This window comes from Pseudopodoces humilis, chromosome 3 (assembly GCF_049639895.1).
Source record: "Pseudopodoces humilis isolate 2021_Gansu_Grassland_sample_001 chromosome 3, ASM4963989v1, whole genome shotgun sequence".
Taxonomy (NCBI): Eukaryota; Metazoa; Chordata; class Aves; order Passeriformes; family Paridae; genus Pseudopodoces; species Pseudopodoces humilis.
Window position 1 is genome coordinate 42,788,773 of NC_142202.1, and position 16,114 is coordinate 42,804,886.

The 16,114-nt window shown below is 43.7% G+C and overlaps 2 protein-coding genes across 3 annotated transcripts in view; both read left to right on the plus strand.

Moving 5' to 3' along the window:
• NUP133 (nucleoporin 133) overlaps window positions 1–8,097 on the plus strand; it is a 29,924-nt gene extending 21,827 nt beyond the window's left edge. Inside the window, exons 22-26 of the mRNA XM_005518548.3 lie at window positions 1,533–1,651; window positions 3,098–3,178; window positions 4,211–4,275; window positions 6,640–6,728; window positions 7,742–8,097. Of these exons, the coding sequence (XP_005518605.1) occupies window positions 1,533–1,651; window positions 3,098–3,178; window positions 4,211–4,275; window positions 6,640–6,728; window positions 7,742–7,878 (491 nt within the window). The 3' untranslated portion in view covers window positions 7,879–8,097. The remainder of the gene's footprint in view (window positions 1–1,532; window positions 1,652–3,097; window positions 3,179–4,210; window positions 4,276–6,639; window positions 6,729–7,741) is intronic.
• Window positions 8,098–11,983: 3,886 nt separating this feature from the next.
• On the plus strand, window positions 11,984–14,399 carry ACTA1 (actin alpha 1, skeletal muscle). Of its 2 annotated transcripts, none has more exons than XM_005518545.3 (7): window positions 11,984–12,134; window positions 12,212–12,357; window positions 12,520–12,844; window positions 12,988–13,149; window positions 13,366–13,557; window positions 13,677–13,858; window positions 13,983–14,399. In XM_005518545.3, exons 2-7 carry the CDS (start codon window positions 12,229–12,231, stop codon window positions 14,124–14,126), a joined length of 1,134 nt encoding a protein of 377 aa, XP_005518602.1. In that variant the 5' UTR covers window positions 11,984–12,134; window positions 12,212–12,228; the 3' UTR covers window positions 14,127–14,399. The 2 variants fall into 2 exon arrangements, with proteins under 2 accessions (XP_005518602.1, XP_014118903.1); XM_014263428.2 differs by having other exon boundaries at window positions 11,998–12,134; window positions 12,215–12,357.
• Window positions 14,400–16,114: the final 1,715 nt, after the last annotated feature.

Consider the following 16,114-nt stretch of genomic DNA (forward strand, 5'->3'; position numbering starts at 1 on the left):
TGCACCTGTACTTTGAGAAGTGGCTGAAAGTTGTCAACCATTCACACTGAATGTATTTTAATGAATCTGCATTTTATATTTCAGATGCAAGGTAAAAATTAATTAATTTCTTAGGGCCCATTTATAGAATTGCTTTCACTGTTGAATTCTTCTCTAGTCATGAGGCTCTTAGGCTGTACAAGGAAATCTTGTAATTGTGTTGTAGTGCAGTAATGCAGCTGCAAATAAATACAGTTGTGATCAAGAAGTGCTTTCTCAGGATTTTGCTCTCTGTATCTAAGAAGATTACCAAGACAGTGTTTCCTTGTACTCTCTCTGAAATGATGTGAACAGGAAAAGTACAAATATCTAGCCTGCTTCATTACCAAATGCAATGGTTCCACTGCTCTGCCATTCCTGTCCCTTTGGAAAACACTCTGCAGCACAAGTGCTGCGAGTTTGAGAAAAAACAACTTTGCACTACTGGTTGAAGGATTCTGGCCGCCAGGGGGAAGCTTTGGAATATGACTCAGGGTTGCTGCTCAAGCTTACTTCTGTTTATCTGTGTATTTATCCATCTATGTAACGAATCGTTCTTAAGTCCTATTGAAAAAGCCTGCTAATAATTAGGTTAACTAAGTAGGCTTTAAAAATTATTTTTAGCTCATTATAATACTGTATTATCTGCCTTTTAAATTGTATAGCATTGCATGAAATCTTGAAGTTTAAATTTGTTTTTTTATCACTGTGAAAATGCCTTTGCTGATGTGAAGAATCTCACCTTTAAATAGGAAAATTTAAAAATGACAAATGAGATAATCAAAGCTTTATTATAATGGCTAGAGGACTGTCAAAACTGTTCTGGACTTTGTTCTGCCACACATTTCTGTGTGGCACATGATGTAGTTTTTAAAACTTAAAATCTTTGTGTATCACTTTCCTATTGATAAGGAAAGACTAATTATTTCTGCCACATTTTGCTTATTTCTCTAAAGAGAGAAAATGCTCCACAGAATTATTTTCCCTATTCCAATATGCAATGGAAGTTGTTGGGAAGGGCAGGGTTCATATAGTGTGGTTGATATTATTCCATTTTGAATGTCTCAGACTAGCAAATTTCTCATCCTAAAGCAGCTCATACTGGCAAGTATAAAACAGTCAAAAATTGAACAGTTCACAAGATGGAGCATGTCCATGGCACAGCTTCTTAAGAATTCACAGGTCCTTGCAACCAACTCATTTTCCTGCACAGTGCAACAGCTTCCATCTAATCCTCTCTATTAATTTTGAAGTTTTGGGGCAAAATTCGAGTTATATGTTTTCATTACACTGGGAACATGAGTGGAGAGTAAGAACTAGTTCTCTGGGATAGCAGTACTGAAGTGGAAGTATTTCTGTGCTTTGGGAACGTGGATGAGAGCCTAAATAGAATGCTTCACAACAAACGCTTGTAGGCTTGAATAATACTGTGACTTGACAGTTATTGTTGTGCCACAAAATTTATTATTACGTTTTAATAACATGAAACATTCATTTCCTTAAATGACTACAAGAAATATCAGAGCAGGAGCGCTTTTTGTTACATCAGGAGACACTTCCCGAACAGCTCCTGGCAGAGAAACAGTTGAACCTCAACGATATGCCAGTGCTGTCTGCATCTCAGCTCATTGATGTAAGTGTCTCATGTTTTCTTCGTTACACAGGTAAACTTCCAGTATGTTTTCTGCCCCTTTGTGATAAAATAAAGGAGAAGGTCACAGCTGCCTTTATCCCTTATATGACTTGCTAAGCACATAAAGATCTGACATATGAGTTTAACTTCACTTAGTTTCTACCAGCAAACATCAGAATGATGGGTTTAGTCCTAGTTTTTTCTGTTGGAGTGCTGCTATGAGAAAAAGCAGATCAGATCAGTGCCAGAAGTTGATTTACTGGTCTAAACCAGTTTTTGGATGTGAGATAGTTTTTACCTTCCTTTACACTCTTGGTAGGGCAGAACTTGGAAGGCAGAATGAATAAACAATTCTACCTTAATGCGGAAGGATGCTACAAGATAGAAGAAGGAAGTACTAGAAGCAGGAAGAGGCTTTTGGTCACCTGTTGCAAAGAGGCACCAGAAGTCTTTCTACTTTTGTTTTCTTTTGCAAAAATCCAACCTGTAATGAAACAAAAATTTGAACTATTCCAGTACTGGGATAAGTAATAGTGCTGACTCCTTTTTCCCCACTCCTTTCTGGTATCATTCAGGAACCAGTAGCCTTACTGATTCTGCCTTGTTTGCCCAATTTTTTTACCATGATGCACACAAAAAATACTCCATGAATGACAGCAATACATTGTAAAAAAAGTCTGGGTGTCAATTTTTCTGTAATTTTCTGTAATCCTGTGGAAAATCAAAAGCTAGCATGCTTGTTTACATTCTCATCATTTTCTTAGAAGTGTGCTAATAGCAGATTGTGAAGTCCTTACCTGTGTCTCTATAAGTAAGGCTGTCTGTAGGATTAGGGAAGGGTAGGAAGTGTCAGTCATGACTTGGCAAGTGCTGGCACCACAACAGTTTTCCTTCTGAATTCTCACTTATTGTCAAACTAGTGTTAATATTTGCTACTTGTAATGCAAAAATGAAATTCAGAAAGTGTATATTAAAAGAGTGTTAATGATAATTTTTCTTTGAAGTACCAATTTATAATTGGGGGATATTAAATATCCCCAACAAACTTGTTGTTTTTAAGGAGTGAAAGGCGGCACACGTGCTAAAGTACTGCTTTGAGCTTAATTACCGAAATAATTCAGAGAGCTTATTTGTGGAGCTGAGCTCTGGCAACAGTAGTCCAGGAATGTTACAGCCTTAAATGGCACTTAAATTTGAAACCCAGCAGCCTTGTATCCAGTATCATTTGTCCACAGACCATTGTCACGTAGGTGGAATGCTGCTCTAAAACCTTAAGTATATTCCTTACTATAAAAATACTAGCCTTTGAATCAAGACATATTTTCATGAGAAGGTCATGTAAATAGAAAGTACGTGGTGGTCTTCCCATAGTGGGTCGTCCCTGATACCAGTTACATTAGTTTGTAGGCTAAAAATAATTCTCCGTGTTAATCTCTGATTTCATAGATGTTCATATGTGATGAGAACAGAAGAGCCAATGAATATGACTTCAAGAAAGCACTTGATCTGCTGGAATATATTGATGAGGTAGAAAAACTTTTTAAAGGATTTCTAATCTAGAGACTTTTTTATTATTATTTAAGCTAGAGTAGTGCATGTGTAATTAATTGACACATTAGCTTAATGTATGGTAATTAAAGCAACCTCTGATGTATTTTGTCAGTTTGCATTTAAGTCACTGGAAACGTAATACCAAATGTGGTTTAGATAATTTAAGAAAAATTGCATTCTTCACTTCCCATTTATAGTCTATAGTTTCTTTTTAGGGCCCTGCTTCCCTACAGGCTGTCTCCAAACAGGACAAAGATCAGTTTGTTTTAGTAGTTTAGTTCTTGTGTCTTTCCTCTTGACAGTTTCAGTGATAGTCACTGTGGGATAGTCACCACTTTCTAGCATGTAAATAGCTTTGAACCACAGATTTACCATCTACTTTTTTTCCAACTGTATTTTTTTTTGTCTCAATAAAATAAATGTTACCCTAAGCCCATGCAATTTATTTTTTTTTTCCCACAGATATTAAAGTTTCTAACAACTTGTATAGAACCATTCAGCACAAGTTGGAGGTGGTAGTTTCTATGCAATGAAGAAACTGCCCTTTTCAAATCAAATGTATATCTTTGAAAACATTTACTGATACATTCATGAAACATATATCCTAATGTGGCTACTAGTGCACATTAGTTAGCTTGGCCATACTGAAAAAAGAGCTTTGACTCCAGTCATCATTTAGCACATGGTAAAATAAAATTTGCCTAGAATATAATGTTTACAAGTTTACAAGTTGGTATTTTAAAATGTGCCCTTTTACAAACTGTGTTAGTTGGTCTTCAGCAGCCGAGTGGTGATGTAGAACGTCTGAATCCATGATTTCAAATGGAAACAAGCAGTGTTTGGTCTTTCAACTGTCCAATCAGATCATCTGTTAAAACAGCATGTGTTAAAATAATGTTTGATGATTGAAGAATCTAATTCATTGGTGCAATCTGTGTGACAGAGTGATTATTTTTTTTTGTAAAAAAAATTTAATTTGCCTATATTTTCTCCTTATATGAATTGAAGGAAGAAGAAGTGGATGTAAATGATCTTAAACTTAAAATTCTCTGCAAGGCTCTCCAAAGAGATGGGTAAGTATAAATATGAGTTACTGAGACACAGCTTTTCCAGAACTATATTTTAGTGTACTATTCTCTAATTCGTCAAAACCACATTCATTTCACAGGTTAAGGTTAGTAAAGTATAATGTGTCTGATCAGAACACGTATTCTTATTTGTAAAGTGAACCACAGCAAAAAAAATCTGCAGTACTTTGTTGGTTTATCTCACTGGCAACCTACTATGCAGTCCTGGCATCTGACACAGAAGTGAACCCATGCAGCTTTTGTTCTTACAACCTTTCCTGAGGTGAAAAAGTGACCAATGCTGAACTTTTTTTTTTTTTTTCTCCTTTGAAGCATCTCAAATAGAAGCTTTTTAATAAGATAACATAGGCAGAGGCCACTCCTGCCAGCTTTTATTTCACTTGGGTTTTGCCATTGAACCACACTGGCAATTTCATCACCTTTTTGAGTTAAAACTGCATTCTTGGCTGTTAGAGATCAAAGCCTAAATAGTGCTTAGAAGAGTCACTCTTATGGATGTTCAAAACCAAATAGAGGCAGAATCCAGTTGGTCACAAGAATCTTCTCATCAGTGATGCTGGTCTCTCCCAGGTTAAATAATGCAAATGGCATTTCCTCCCTTTCCTTTCTAACTTTCAGAAGTCTTCAGGCTTTCCTAACTCCCACCTATGCTCCAAGATGGACCTAAGGGAAAAAAGAAGAGGAGAGAGTACATTCCAAATGCACTATGCCATTTGTGATTAGAATGGAAATAAGCAGCATTTGGATTCACACTTAGGCATAGTATAGATTCCAAATGGCTGTGGTGTCTAGGAAGTAATTCCTAATTGCATGACTAAGTTACGTCCACATATAACGCAAATAATAAGCAGAAAGAGGTTCACACTATTCCAAGTGTTTTCCCTTCCTGTTATTTTAAAGACAGAAGAATTCAGAACTCCTACGTGGCACCTGTCCAGTTACTGGTTTATGATCTATCTACCCTGGACAAGCACGGGATTTTGAATTTGGTATTTTAACGGTTCAGACACGTACAATGCTGATAAGATTTTGGTCACTGGCAGCTAACCAGGGGCAATTTGAGATGCACAGTTTCCACTGAATAGTGGGGTAGAAATCTTGATGTCCCAACTGAGTTTCCAGTCCAGCAAGGCTCACAAAGGCTTACAGAGAGGCGGTGTTAACTTTCATCTGTGTGCAAAAGTAAACATTTGAGATGTGACAGAACTTACTTTTAAGGATGACCTGTGGTTTCTAACTTTAGGGCTACAGATGGTAGTACGGTTCTTAGGTAGGATGGAGAGTCTTGCTGAGTGTGTTCCTGATGCTCTGCTAGTGTCCTTACTATCCTCCTCTGTGCCAAAAAGAAAATCCCCCTTCCCTCCCTCCTTTCCTCACATTTTTCTCAGTGGAATCAAAGATGTAATCCTAGACATTTAGGAGCTGAAGAGACATCCAGGGTAAAAACAGTGATGTACAGAGGATTTGTCAATAATAGCTTCTGGATCCAAGTCCAGATCTGTTACAAGTATGTCCCACGGGCCCATGGCAGTTTAGGGAGTGATATGAGAACCAGTTTTGTCTGACAGCTTAGCACATGGAACAGGAAATTTTAACAACTGAAAGGTTAGAACCACAGCAAAATAAGTTAGATTGGTGTTGACTTGAAACTGGTGAATATAAAGCTCTGCAAGGATGAAAAATTGTCATTTAAAACAATCATCCTCTTAAGAAAATCTGTTTGGGATTTTTTTTTTTTGTATCACAGATGAGACTGATATTCATAAGTCTTCACATTTAATCACAAAGTAGATAAACTTTTTGTTTTATGACTGTGTGTGCTGTTACAGGCCTGCAACTTAGAATTTGCAGATTTTTTCCCCATTTCTTTTCTCAGTATTTGATTTTTGTTTTGATTTTTTTCCACCTTAGAGCATTTCTTCTCTTGCTTTATTCTACCAAAAAACTAAATCTACACTTTCATCACCTCAGTTGTAAAATATAATTGCTGAGAAGAGGTAGTTCTTATCTCAGTGGATAATACTTTTATTTTATCAAAGAAATAATGTTGTTTGGTTTGGATTGTTAGCCATTCAGAAGATGGGAAACATTGCTGTTCTCTTCCGAACTAGAGTACATTATAGTACTGCAGTTTCATTCCAGTTTTACCTTTGGAATAAAGACTAATGAACACAAGGTAGAAAAAACCTCTTGCTTTGAGCTATAACCAAGCACATAATGGTTCCATAAGGACATGTATTAATCATCTTTAATAATTTTTCTAATCTTCCTGTGGTTTTTTTTTCCCTGGTAGTTTTCCTGTTATTTTGTCTGTGTAATTATTTCCCAAAATTATTCTTTGACTTGCAGATGGTCCTGTTCAGATGGTAGAGACGATCCAATTGAAGCATCTAAAGATAGTATATTTGTGAAAATACTACAAAAGCTATTGAAAGAAGGTAAAGTGTATTTAAATATAATTAATGTCTTGAAACTGATGTTTCAAAAGCTGCTTAAGATGAACACCAATATATAAAAATTAGCATTATTAAATTCTCAGAGTAATAAAAAAATCATTCCATTAGGCAGTTAAAATCATCTGGAGCTAATTCTATCTCTGTAAACTGTTCAGGGGAATAAGAGATTAACAGATTTCTTGGTTATAATCCTTAAGTTATTTGCTCAGTGGGGCACTCAACAGATTTTTAGGAGTTGCTTACTGTACAGTAAAGTAGGTTTTCTGGTGGTAAATGTGTGTCTTCTGTAAGATACAGGATAATAACTAATCAACTGTCTCTCAGTAGAACTTAATCTGTTCTAGCCAAATTTTTTTTTTTTTGCTTTTGTTTTCCCTCTCCAGAAGCCAAAACAAAAAAATATACCTCCCATTCTCCGCTTACAGCTAGTGGGTAGTTATGGCCATGGAATTTACAGCTGGAGGAGGGAGGGAGAGAAGGGAAGCAACTGAGGGTCAAAGCCTGGTTTAAATATTACTGCATAGGAACTTTTTGCAGATCACATAAGGCTTCATGTGAAAAAGACAAAACTTAAGTTTTTCTCAACAGTTCCATTTTTGTGTGTTCTATCCTATTAATTTCCTTGCATTTGTAAGACTTGCACACCCTACGCTGGAACTGTTGCAACTGATAAATAGTTATTGTAGAACTGAGCTTTCTTTTTTCTTTCTTTTATTTAATATTTATTTTTATTTTGGTGAAGTGTTATTTGAAGACTTGAATTTTTGGTTTAATCATTAAATTACTGAGCTCTGGATAAAAAAAAATATTAACTCTGTTTTACAGGCTACTTAAGCTTTATTGTATTTCTTGACGTGTATAAGAGAATCAGTGCTTCTCAATTCCATAAGAGTAATTTAGCTGTGAGGCAGGCATAGGTGTTTACTTAAAAATTATATTAACTGCTAATGCAAAGTACCTTAATCAGTGTTGTAATAAATGGTTTTGTTTTGTAGGAGTTCAGTTAAGTGAGTATTTACCAGAGGTGAAGGACTTGCTTCAAGCAAATGAACTTGGCAACTTGAAGTACAACGCTTACTTTGAATTTGTGTTAAAAGCAAACTATGAACTCTACGTTCAGGGACAAGCATGATTCTCACTGGGGTTTTAAAATACTTTTTTTAAAGAACTGTTGAATTCATGTTTACTTTTTTATATTTCATTTGGTTTTCTGCTAAAACTTTGTGATAAAGTCTGTATGAGTAATATACTTGGTCTTAAATGTATAGACATTGATGCTTTAGTCAGGGGACACAAAGTTGTGTTTTCAGGCAAAGTAAAAATAAAGTTTTCATTTTCTGTGCTTTTCATATACTTGTTGTTTTGTTCTGTATTTTGCTTAGAACATTTCCTGTCTGAGACTCAAAGCTACGCAGACACACAGGGTGAAATAAATCCAGGGACCCTCTCCTGCAGAGGGTGGGGAAACTTGTGTTGTCACCACTGGGGCTGTGCTTTCAGTTGAGAGAAAATACTGAGCACACTAATGCGGGGTGACTGCATTCATTACTTAAGAAACAGGTTATTCTGTCAGGTAACTTCACTCTTTCTTTGTACAACACTTCCTGCTGTAGAAACTAGGTTATTTCAGTTTTTGCATTAAAGGTTACTAGCACAAAAACAGAAACTGGCTTGTCACTGATCCTTCAGTTTGTCTGTGTCAGAAAGGAATAAAGCGCAGCTCTCGTTCAAAGCCTTCTGGTCCAGTAAATACTCCGTTCTTTCAGTTCCTATCTGTTGAATTAAACTTTTTCCAAGCATTTTAGTATTGTATCCATTTAACTTCCCTTTAAGCTATTTCTAGCATACATGTAAAATGGGATTAGCAGCTCACCATGCAGTCATTCACAACAACTGCTTGTGCCTAGGCTCAGAAGAAACCTCGAAAGCAGTTAGGAAAGTGTGGGAGTACAGCATGATCTTCCTTCCATGCCTTGATCTCTACCAGTAGGCACTACTTCTTTCCTTTTTAACCCCACTGCCTCAGTTAGTTATCTCTGACGTGGGAATAATAATAATAAAAAAAATCAGTTTCTCAATTGTCCTGATTAACAGCAGAATTTAGTCTTTCAATAAAAGTTACTGCAATCTGATGTGTTGCACTTTTCTTTTGCATGTAGCTCAAGAGCCAGAAACTGCAGAGCAACTTTGCACACCCTTACGTTTTACTTGTCTGGCTCCACGCCTGCTGCAACAACTTGATCTAACAGCTGAGAAGGTCAGAAGTTAAATTGGTTGAAGAGAATCCAGTTTCTAGTTTTAAAAGCACAGCTCCCCTTCCGTGGGTTCCCCTCCTCCCTGTACTAATACAGTATGCTGGGCTGAGAGTCTGAACATGTTTGGAAGAATAGATTTATGTAGAGGTTCAAACTAATATGGGAAAGAAATGCACTAGCAGTCATCTTCTAAGATTGTTCTAAGCAGCGAACTTTGCTCTTCTGCAATCTTGCATGGCTGAGAAGTGTGAGCATAACTCCCAGCTCTGGCTTCAAAGAAGTTGCTCGTTTAAAGCCTTGGAGGAGTTCCACTTGTTCGCCTCAATGGCACTTTGGGGGTGGTTCCACATCAATAAACTTACCAGAGTTTTGGGAGAAAGGGACTAATAGAATAAATGATTGCTTGCCCCTGCCAAAGTATGTTCTGCCTTAACTTTTCCTAGACTCTTAAATTTTGATAGAAGAGGAATCTCTTTAACTGGCTGTCCACCATAAATCACTTTGGGGATATCTCGCATCTTCCTAGACTGTTGGCCAGATCTGTGTTCTGTCAGGAGCGGTAGGGCAAGCCCTGGAAAGCTTGCTCCAGGTGCAGGCAATTCTGATCACCCTTATCCAGTGTTTCAAAATACCTGGCTTCTCTGCTGGTGATGTTTTTAATGGTTGGTGTAAAAGCATTCTCCAGGTTTTTGGGGAAGGAGGAGCTGTGTAGGGTTTTCAACTGCTTCACTGCTGGGTTGGGAGGCAGTTGGCATTTATACAATGGCTTTCCATCTGACCATTGCCAAAACAGAAGGCTACTTGCAATGAGTTTACTTAAACAAAGCCTCATTAAAATAACTTCCATGTCGAAACAGATGTTTAATGTCCTTGTACTAGTAATGTTGAACTGGTTCTCTATTCTGTTGGAAAGTTTGAAGAGTCTGGGATTCGGGGCTATTCCTCCTCTCTGTCCTCTGCTTCATTATGTAATAAGCTGTGCTGGTGCAGAACTCTGTCTCAGATTACTGCTCCAGGAGGATGCCTTCATTTACCACTGCATATGGAAGGTGGCAAATGCCACAGCTCTAGGTTGTTTCTAAGTGTAACAAAAACAAACTTGTGACAAGAAGACGAGGGTTAAAACTGCCTAAGGGGGATGGATAGCTCCTCTTGAATAAGGATATACGTTGTTTCCTTAATAGTTCTTTTTCTCAGTAATGGGAGCACACAGAAGTATGAGCGGTACATAGAGGTACATGTTTGCATCCTTTGCTGTCGCTAGAGCAGCAGGAAAGTTTACAAGTTGTCATTTGTGATCGATTTCAGGAGCTATGCATGGTGGATAGTGAGTTCTTTGTGTGCTGTATTGAAAACTAACTCCAACTGCCTTCTGATGAGACAAAAACCACATTCATTTAGTGACTCCAGATAAGCATCAGATCTACCTGCAGAAAATGATATTTTACTCAGAAGTGGGAGGATTTAACATTGCCATTTGGGCACTTTGCTGTAAACTAGATTGGGGTAGAGAGAAAATAAAAGGGAACAGGGGGGATAGAGAGGGTTTTTGCTTGCATCATGTTTCATTGCAGGATTAAGGATGTTTATCTTTCAGCGACGTTAGGGTTTCTGTTACTTGATTTCTGATTCAACACAACTGATCGTATTTTGGAAACCACAACGAAACACTATAGTTCTGTAAATAGATTTGGCGTCTGTGATGCCTTTAAGTGCTTTCAGGCTTCAGATTTTTGTGCTGCCCAATTGTTGATGACAGAGCTGAAGGATAATACAAGTTGAGGAACAGAGCGAGAGAAGAGCGCATTTTAATTCAATCACTTGACAAGAATTCAAAATCTATAGCAGAAGGAATTAAATGGCTGCCAGAGGTAAAGAGGAGTGCTGCCAACCTGGAGGATGCTGAAGTTAAACAGAGAAGGAAAGTTGCTTCTCTGTTGAGCTGTCTGCTCTGCCATGCAGTGGAGGAAATCACCTGCAGAAATACCGTCGCTCACAGGAGACTCCTCACAGCACAGTGCTTCTAGCGTACTATTCTTTATTGCCCGACTCCCTACACTTTCAAAGGATTTACACGTGACCAATTGTGCCTTCAGAGAAGATCTTGAAGGTTGATTTGCATCAACATAGTGTCAGGGCTGCAAATCCGCTTGCATTGCTGCCTCTTCTTTCAGTTGGAAACCAAGTATCTGTAAAATCTTCCAAGCGTCCCACATGGAATCTCTGCTTAAATACCCGTAGCTGAAGGAGATGAACTGTTCCTTTTCACTTGCATAGTACCTTCAGCTCGTCAGAGATGACTTGTCTGTGAGAGTGTGCTCCTTTTGGAAAGGGTGAGCCACAGGGATAGCTGAAGGGTTCCCGTGCTGCCAGCGGCCAGCAATGGGCACTCGTAATGGCACCAGCATTCGCGACTACGTCAGGCTTCTGGGATCAGACCAGGATTAATCCTTTACCGGGCTTCTCTTCAGGCATTTGTCTGACAGATGTTATCCCGTGCATTTATTTTCCATTTTTAAATCACAGCAAGGAAACGACGCACTGTTTAACCTGATGTGTAAATTTGTGGGTTTTGCACGGGCTGTCGCCGCGTGCCCTGCAAACCAGGGATCTACCTTGTCACTTCTTCTCTCCCAGTTCACTTTCTGCCCCTGGGCTCACCTATAGCTATGGGAAAGACCCGGGAGAGAAGCGCTTCCCTTCGCAGCCCCAAGCCTCGGCACGTGGTGGCGGCGGAGCCGATGGCCGCTCGCCTCCTGCCCCGCTGAGCCCCGCGGGGCTCCCGGCCGCCCCCACCTGCTTTGCCCTTAACGGGGCCGGTGGTGCCGGGGGATTATTTCGGCCCCGGCCGCGGGCGGTGGCGGGGGGGGCTCGGCAGACGCGCCTTATACGGCCGGGCCCGGCTCACCTGGGCCGGGGCCAGGAGCGCCTTCTTTGGGCACCGCCGGGCCGGGGCCGCGCCGGGCCCGGCGCCCAAATATGGGGACGGCCGGGGCCGCATTCCTGGGGGCCGGTCGCTGCCGCCGCCCGCCGTGATAAAAGGCTCGGCGGCGGCCGCGGCGGCCACGAGTGACCCGGCGAGGAGCGGGAGCCTCTCTCTCTGCCCGACGCGCGGAGCCCGCAGCCAGCCCAGGTAGGCCCCGGCCCCGCCGCCAGCGCCCGCGGCTGCCGGCCGGCCGTGAGGCTCAGCCCCGGCTCCCTGTGTCCCAGCAGACACAGCCGAGACCATGTGTGACGAGGACGAGACCACCGCGCTCGTGTGCGACAACGGCTCCGGCCTGGTGAAGGCTGGCTTCGCCGGGGACGATGCCCCCAGGGCCGTGTTCCCCTCCATCGTTGGCCGCCCCCGCCATCAGGTACGGCGCGCTCCGCCCCCGAGCCTCCCCGCACGCCCTGCCGCAGCCGTGGCTGCGGATCCCTGCTGCCCCCCAGCCCGCCGCATCCTCCCGTCCTGCTGGGGAGCCCCGTGGTGCTGCCCGTGGAGAGGTTGCTGAGCCCCCCGCTCTCCCCCCCTGCAGGGCGTCATGGTGGGTATGGGTCAGAAGGACTCCTACGTAGGGGATGAAGCCCAGAGCAAGAGAGGTATCCTGACCCTGAAGTACCCCATTGAACATGGCATCATCACAAACTGGGACGACATGGAAAAGATCTGGCACCACACCTTCTACAACGAGCTGCGCGTCGCCCCAGAGGAGCACCCCACTCTGCTCACTGAGGCCCCCCTTAACCCCAAAGCCAACCGTGAAAAGATGACCCAAATCATGTTTGAGACCTTCAACGTCCCTGCCATGTATGTGGCCATCCAGGCTGTGCTGTCCCTGTATGCCTCTGGCCGTACCACTGGTGAGTGCTAACTCCTGCTGGGCCCTCTTCCCCAAGCAAGGACACCCAGGACTGGTCCCCCACATCTGACGAGCGCTATGCCCCCCCAGGGCAGGACCCTCTGTGGGCCACATCTCTCAGACGGCTGCTTCTTGTCTCCCCAGGTATCGTGCTGGACTCTGGTGATGGTGTGACACACAACGTCCCCATCTATGAAGGGTACGCCCTGCCCCATGCCATCATGCGCTTGGATCTGGCCGGCCGGGACCTCACAGACTACCTGATGAAGATCCTGACTGAGCGTGGCTATTCCTTTGTCACCACAGGTAAGCACCATTCCCTCCTCCAAAAAATTCCCTCTCGCTTCCAACCCTTGCCCTCCTAGAGATGCTCTTACCCCACTGCAAGTCCCAGAAACGGTCTCTGGTGGGAGCTGATGTGTGGCTGGTGGTCTGGAGTCCCAGCAGACCTATGGAGGCTGTGCAAGTGCTCCCTGCTCCTCCTCCTCTGCAAACACTGACGCCTTTGCTTCCCCCTGACAGCTGAACGTGAGATTGTCCGTGACATCAAGGAGAAGCTGTGCTATGTGGCGCTGGACTTTGAGAACGAGATGGCCACCGCTGCCTCTTCCTCCTCCCTTGAAAAGAGCTATGAGCTGCCTGATGGGCAGGTCATCACCATCGGCAATGAGCGTTTCCGCTGCCCAGAAACCCTCTTCCAGCCTTCCTTCATTGGTGCGTGCCCCCCTCCCTCTCCCTTCCCTCGGCAGCTCTCCCCTCTCCCCAGAGTCACCACGCGGAGCTCTCGCTTTGCCCTTAACTTGTGCCTGCCTGTTTCCCCCCACTGCCCCCAGGTATGGAGTCCGCAGGTATCCATGAGACCACCTACAACAGCATCATGAAGTGCGACATTGACATCAGGAAGGACCTGTACGCCAACAACGTCATGTCCGGGGGTACCACCATGTACCCAGGTATTGCTGACCGCATGCAAAAGGAGATCACAGCCCTGGCCCCCAGCACGATGAAGATCAAGGTAAGGCTGGAGCACGAAGGTGCTGGGAGCAGCCTTCTCCTGCTGCCCTGCCTGCGGCTGTGCCGGGGCTGCCGCCCGCAGCAGAGTCGTGTTTGCTCACCTCAGCTCTCTTGGTGTTTTCCAGATCATTGCCCCACCTGAGCGTAAGTACTCCGTCTGGATCGGCGGCTCCATCCTGGCCTCCCTGTCCACCTTCCAGCAGATGTGGATCACAAAGCAGGAATACGATGAAGCTGGCCCATCCATTGTCCACCGTAAATGCTTCTAAACATGTTTACATGATCACTTTGCCAACCACGCTCAGGATGACAACCTTGAAGGTTGCAGGCGGCAGAGGGCCTGCAACAGCCATGTAACTTTCTATTTTGTAAGGATTTCTGGTTACTGTTGCTGCAAAGCTCCACGTGACACAGTGTATGTAAAGTGTACATAAATTAATTTATTTTATCTCGTTTTGTTTGTTTTTAAAACCAATGCCCTGTGGAAGGAAACAAAAAACTTCAAGAAGCATTAAATCATCAGTCATTCTGTCACCCCCTGATGCCGTTGTCTGTCGTCATTTGCTCGGGCTCTTCCGTCGCTTGTGGGCGTAGCATGAGGGCGGTGGGCAGTGGGGCTGGGCTCCCCAGTCAGGAGCAGGACTGGGGAGGGGACAGGACCCCAGCCAGCTCTGTGACCCCCTAGGGGTGCAGGCTGCTGGGTGGCACTGAGGGCAGTGAGGGGTGGCTGCATCACGCTGCTGCAAGGGGGGTGCCCTGACACTCTGCAGAGCGCCAGTCCCGGCCGGGAAAGGGTTACCTGGAGCCTTTGCTCGCAAAATAATTCTTTTGGCTCAGCCTGCCAAAAAAGTAGCCCTGGCATGCTCCCGAGGAAGGCAAGGCTGGGGCTGAGGGCAGGTGGCGGGTGCAGGTTAAATAAAGAGCTTTCCACTCCACTTATGGGAAACCCACCTGCCATCGTGCTGTCCCTGGGGGCCTGAGGGCAGCCAGGGCCACTTCCTCACCCTGCCTGACACGCTTGCCCTTGCCAGTGGTCACGAACGAGGAGCTGCTTGAGAAGGGACCACCCCCTCCTCGGCCCCTCGAACCAGCCCTTCCTGGGATCACATCCCGTACTCAGGAACTCCCTAGGAGCAAAGGAAAATCCCAGGGGCTTCCCCTTGCTGGGAGTGTTTGCCGGCCCTGGCTGCCGATGAGGAGGCAGAGCAGAACGGGAGGAGGGAAAGATGCTCCTGGCCTGTCTCGTTTCTCTCTTACTGGGGTGAGGGGGATCCGGGACCCTCCTCTATTTCCAGCATTCATAGACACACACACACACACACACACACACACTCCAGGTGTTCTCTCTGGGAGCTTCACTCCCTCTGGGAGCCATCCTAAAGCCCCACCAGGCTTGGCACATCTTCCTGGCTCAGGGCATATGTGCAAGAGCCATGAGCCTTTGAAGGAGGAGGACTTCTGGAGCACAGGACCCTGCAGGAATTTTTATTTGCTCACAATTGTGATTTTCTGGGAAGAGATTTGATGGTTAAATTGGGAATGTAAATTAATATTGCAAAAGGTGATACAAAGGCTAGTTCTGTTGTACCTTTGTGTCAAATGTCTGGCAAGGCCTATGCTAAAGTGAACCCAGAAGTGTGGGCAGTCCCAGGGAAATAGGGAAAATTAGATATGGAGCCTCTCCAAATTAACCTGAAGCAACCAGGACAAGAGGTGTCTTAAAGCAATACCCTGTTCCAAGGGAGGGAAGGAAGGGCTTACAGCCTGTTAGTGAGTCCTGCTAAAGGCAGGGCTTTTGGAGCCAGGGATATCTCCCTATAATGCTCCTATCCTGCCAAACAAGAAATCAGATGGAATCCATAGAATGCTGCAGGACCTAAGAATAATAAATGAGATGATTAAACTGAGCCACTCTACTCAGTGCCTGAGTTTTGGGGTGTTCTTTTGCTGTGGGAGACAGCAGTACCAGAGGAAAAAAAGATGATTTTCAGATCAACTTCTAGCCCAGGAAGGTTTTTTGCTCTGCTGTGGCTATGCTGAGGGTGCATTTGTTTTGCATTTTGGCTGGTTTTATTTGCATTAAAGTGAGAGCTGCACACGAGTTCACTTTCTTGTTTAGCACCATCCCAAAGCGAAAGCCTGTGGGAGGAGCTGCCCTGGTCCTTCCCTGGTATCTGAGGACAGAGAGGGCCACGGGGCAGCCCTAAGGGCTCTCAGGGACTGGGGATGGACTGGAAGCCAGTTGTTTCCCAAAAAA